Genomic DNA, 4,894 nt, shown 5'->3' with positions numbered 1-4,894 from the left:
GTTTCTCAATTCTTCCAGCTCTTGGAGTTAAAGCTTCCTATATCTCCCTGCCTCATCAATATTGTAATTACATTGCTTAACCGCCCAAAATGCACGGTGCTCTAATTCGATGGGTAGATGACATGACTTTCCAAAAACCAACCTAAAGGCGACATTCCTATCGGGGTCTTGTAAGCAGTCTGATAGGCCCATAAGGCATCATCAAGCCTTAAAATCCAATCTTTACTTGTCAAATTCACTGTTTTCTCTAAGATACTCTTCACCTCATGATTTGAGACTTCCGCTTGACCGTTCATTTGAGGGTGGTAGGCGGTGGAGACACGATAGGTCACGTTGTACTTTTTCAGCAAGGCCTCCATCATCTTGTTGCAAAAATGCGTCCCTCGATCACTAATTAAAGCCCTAGGCACACCAAATCTCACAAAAACATTAGACTTCAAAAACTCGATAACCGTTTTGGCGTCGTTCGATCTTGTGGCTTTAGCTTCAACCCGCTTAGAAACATAGTCAACCGCGAGCAAGATGTAAATGTTGCCAAACGAAACGGGAAATGGGCCCATAAATTCAATCCCCCATACATCAAAAATTTCACAAACAAGGATTGGATTTTGTGGCATTTGATTTTTTTGTGAAATGCTTCCCGTCCTTTGGTACCGTTCACAGCTTTTACAAAACATATAACAATCGCGTGACATGGTTGACCAAATTAATCCACATTCAAGAACCTTTCTCAAGGTTCGGCTAGGTCCGAAGTGTCCCCCACAAGCAAATTCATGACAAAATTGTAAAATGGATTGATGCTCTTGTTGGGGTACACATCGCCTAATGATTTGATCGGGACAATATTTCCACAAATAAGGCTCATCCCACACATAGTATTTTGCATCACTTTTGAGCTTGTCTTTTTGAGCACGTGAGAATGTGTCGGGATAATTTTTTGTGACCAAAAAGTTAATGATATCAGCATAACAAGGAGTAGATTGAATAAGGGAAAAGAGATGCTCATCCGAAAACTCGTCCCGCAAAGGGAGAGGAGTTTCATTTGAAGTGATCCGGCTTAAGTGGTCGGCAACAAGGTTCTCACATCCACTCTTGTCCCGGATTTCCAAATCAAATTCTTGCAATAATAAGATCCACCGGATGAGTCTTGGCTTTGCATATTTATTTGTCATCAAGTACTCGAGAGTCGTGTGCTCCGAATACACTATAACTTTGGTGCCAATTAGATATTGCCGAAACTTCTCCGAAGCGAACACTATGGACAATAGCTCCTTCTCTGTGGTAGAGTAGTTGCTTCGAGCATTGTCTAGTGTCCTGGATGCATAGTAGATCACATGGGAGGCTCGTCCATTCTTTTGACCCAAAATGGCGCCTATTGCATAGTTGCTTGCATCACACATGATCTCAAAGGGGAGATCCCAATTTGGTGCTTGCATGATGGGAACAGATGTAAGCAACTCTTTGAGCTTATCGAAAGCTTCTTTGCACGCCTCATTGAACTCGAAATCAACATCCTTTTGCAAGAATTGGCACATTGGTCTTGTTATCTTTGAAAAATCTTTGATGAATCTCCGGTAGAAACCTGCATGGCCCAAAAAAGAACGAACTTCCTGAACACAAGTCGGGTAAGGTAAGCTTTGAATAACATCTATCTTGGCCTTATCTACCTTAATTCCTTTCTTTGATACAATGTGACCCAAAATGAGACCTTGACTCACCATAAAATGACATTTTTCAAAATTTAAAACCAAATTTGTTTCAATATATCTTTTCAAAATTTTGGTGAGATTGGTCAAACACTCTTGAAAGGAGTTGCCATGTACCGTGAAATCATCCATGAAAACTTCAATTATATTTTCAACATATTCCGAAAAGATACTAACCAAACAACATTGGAAAGTGGTCAGGGCGTTACATAATCCGAATGGCATTCTCCGGTATGCAAAAGTGCCAAATGGACATGTAAATGTTGTCTTTTCTTAGTCTTCCGGTGCCACCGAGATTTGGTGAAAACCAGAATAACCGTCTAGACAACAATAATGGGATTTCCCGTCCAACCTTTCTAACATTTGGTCAATGAAAGGCAATGGAAATTGATATTTTCGTGTGCTTGCATTAAGTTTGCGGTAGTCAATACATACTCTCCACCCGTTTTGCACACGGGTGGGGACCATCATACATTTGTTGTTCTCGACCACCGTGATTCCCGTCTTTTTAGGTACAACTTGGACCGGGCTCACCCATTTTCTATCCGAGATTGGATAGATCATTCCTGCATCTAGGAGCTTCAAAATCTCTTTCTTGAACACTTTCATCATTGGCGGATTCAACCTTCTTTGCGCGTCCCTACTTGCCTTGCATTCATCCTCCATTAAGATCTTGTGCATACAAGTGGAGGGACTAAATCCTTTGATATCCGCAATCGTCCAACCCATGTCTTCTTTATGCTCCTTCAACACCTTGAGGAGTTGCTCTTCTTCAAATTCAGTTAAGTGAGTTGAAATGATAACCGGACGGGTTTCATTCTTTCCCAAGTAGGCATACTTCAAGTGTCGAGGTAGGACCTTCAATTCCAATTCGGGTGGTTGAACAAGGGATGGAGGCAATTTTGTATGAGTTTGGGGCAATTCAATTTTTTGACATCTAATCTTGTGGATTTCTTCATCTAATCTTGTGGATTTATTCATCTCCATTTTATTTACCAACTTCTCAACTTCCGGATCCAAAGAATAAAGCTTTAATTGCTCGGCTAGCTTCCCATAATCGAATCCTTTGCTTAAGAACATCTCCAACATATCACTGTTAGATAACTCAAACAATTCTTGAGTAATTCTCTCAACAACATCAACAAAGTACAAATATTAAACATCACTAGGATATCTCATGGCATCATAAATATTAAAACTTATTGTTTCACCATCAAACTCCATTGTCAAACTTCCCGCATACACATCGATCTTCGTCCTAGCCGTCTTAAAAAACGGTATCCCAAGCAAGATTAGAGCCGATTTGAAGGACACTTGCTCATCTAGATCAATCACATAGAAATCCATCAGGAAGACCAATTGGTTCACTTGCACTAGGACATCTTCCAAAACACCTCTAGGAAAGACGCTTGATTTATCCGCAAGAGAGATTATGACACTAGCTTCACTTAAGGGTCCGACATTCAATGATTCATACACCGAATAGGGCATGAAATTGATAGAGGCACCAAGATCAAGCATAACACTACTAAAAGTGACATCTCCAATCTTGCAAGGAACCGTGAACATTCCAGGATCATTGCATTTGGGTGGAAGTTTCCTTTGTAAAACCATGGATGCGTTTTTATTCATCAAAATTTTCTCATTTCCCTTCAACTTCATCTTGTTGGTACAAAGTTCTTTAAAAAACTTTGCATATCTCGGGATTTGTTTAATTGCATCAAGTAGAGGGATGTTTACTTCCACCTTTCGAAAGGTGTCCAAAATCTCTTTCTCCTCCATGTTCTTTTTCGAAGTCGCAAGTTGGGAGGGGAATGGCGGTTGAGTGGCTATGGGTGTTACTAGAGGGATAGTCTTCTTTGGAACTCCGACTTGTGCATCGTTCTTGACTATAGGTTCTTCAACGGGAATAACTTCTATTTCTTCCTCTTTTTAGGGTTTCAAAGCATTCCATGGATGATGGCAATGGGCCCCTTTGATGAATTCTAGGTTAAAAGCCCAAGACTTGTCTTTTCCCTATAAATAGTCATGTATTATTCACAATTAGGGATATAAGAGTGTGAGGCAAAATGTAGCCGCCACGTGAGGTTTCTTATGTAGTGTTAGATTCTTTAGTCTATGCTTTATGTGTAATTTATTCCTCATATTTGAATAAATCGAGTGATCATTCGACATAATCTTCATTATTTGTGTTTGTTCTTATTTTCCGCATCTTGTTCATCAAATCTAAATTAGGGTTTTAATCCTAACAAGTGGTATCAGAGCAGGTCTTTGAAAATCTGTTGATTTTTGAAGTATCGGTTCTTGATTTGGTGATTTTCTACACATATTGAAGATTATTGGTGTTTTGGCGGTATGGAATCAAAATTTTGTTCAAGTTACTGCTCATGGAAATTCATGCTGTTCATCACTGTTCATCTGGTTTTTTTTTATTCGTTCTTCTGTTCATCTTAGATCTGGTGATTAGCTTAATCCAAAAATCAGTCGATTTTAATCATTTGTTTTGACCCATTTGGATCCATTCGTGTCTTATTTTGATCTGGCCCAATCCTTTGGCCGATTCACTGTTCATGATCCATACGCTTAGTGTCGATCCAATTTTCTTTGGCTTTAATATTGCATCCGAGTCTCCAATTGCATCTTCATTCAGTGTTCAATTCGATACTCCCTTGCTTGTCAAAATTAACAAATCGATGATTGACCGATGCTATCGTTTGTAAGCGTTTGAATATCGATTGGCTTAATCGACCCATCTGGAAAAGACGCATCTTGAATTCGTTACTCTTTTATTCTTTATTCATCGTTTTTTTTTCAGTTCTTACTGATTGACTCGATTTCATTTGTTTCTTCAAATTACTAATGATTCATAAATGAAATCGATATGTGGTGTATTGACTTGGTGTTGGTTGAATGCAATTTTTGAAGTCATATGATACACTGCGTTGAATCTCAATTTGAATTGTCAAACAGAAAAGTCAAAATTGAGTTAAATGATCGAGGGTAGTTGGTGCGATGCTATGAAGATAGTCGGAACATAGGCTATCGGAGCGCTGGTATCTTAATTGGTTGTCTTGCTGATTGGAATAATACATTCGCAGTTTGATGATCACTGATAAAATCAAATTGTGGTGTGCTTCACGTTCTTTTGGTTCGTAATAAAATGGGTCTTGCAATCATGGTTTATGTCA

At 39.1% G+C, this 4,894-nt stretch overlaps 1 protein-coding gene across 1 annotated transcript; it reads right to left on the bottom strand.

Moving 5' to 3' along the window:
- Positions 1-2,861: 2,861 nt before the first annotated feature.
- LOC145099206 (uncharacterized) lies at positions 2,862-3,488 on the bottom strand. The gene has a single exon (XM_079036800.1). It carries the CDS (start codon positions 3,486-3,488, stop codon positions 2,862-2,864), a length of 627 nt encoding a protein of 208 aa, XP_078892926.1.
- Positions 3,489-4,894: the final 1,406 nt, after the last annotated feature.

The sequence above is a fragment of the Lactuca serriola genome, chromosome 4, assembly GCF_051521515.1.
Source record: "Lactuca serriola cultivar US96UC23 chromosome 4, Lser_US96UC23_V15, whole genome shotgun sequence".
NCBI lineage: Eukaryota > Viridiplantae > Streptophyta > Magnoliopsida > Asterales > Asteraceae > Lactuca > Lactuca serriola.
This window is presented reverse-complemented; position numbering and strand designations above follow the sequence as displayed.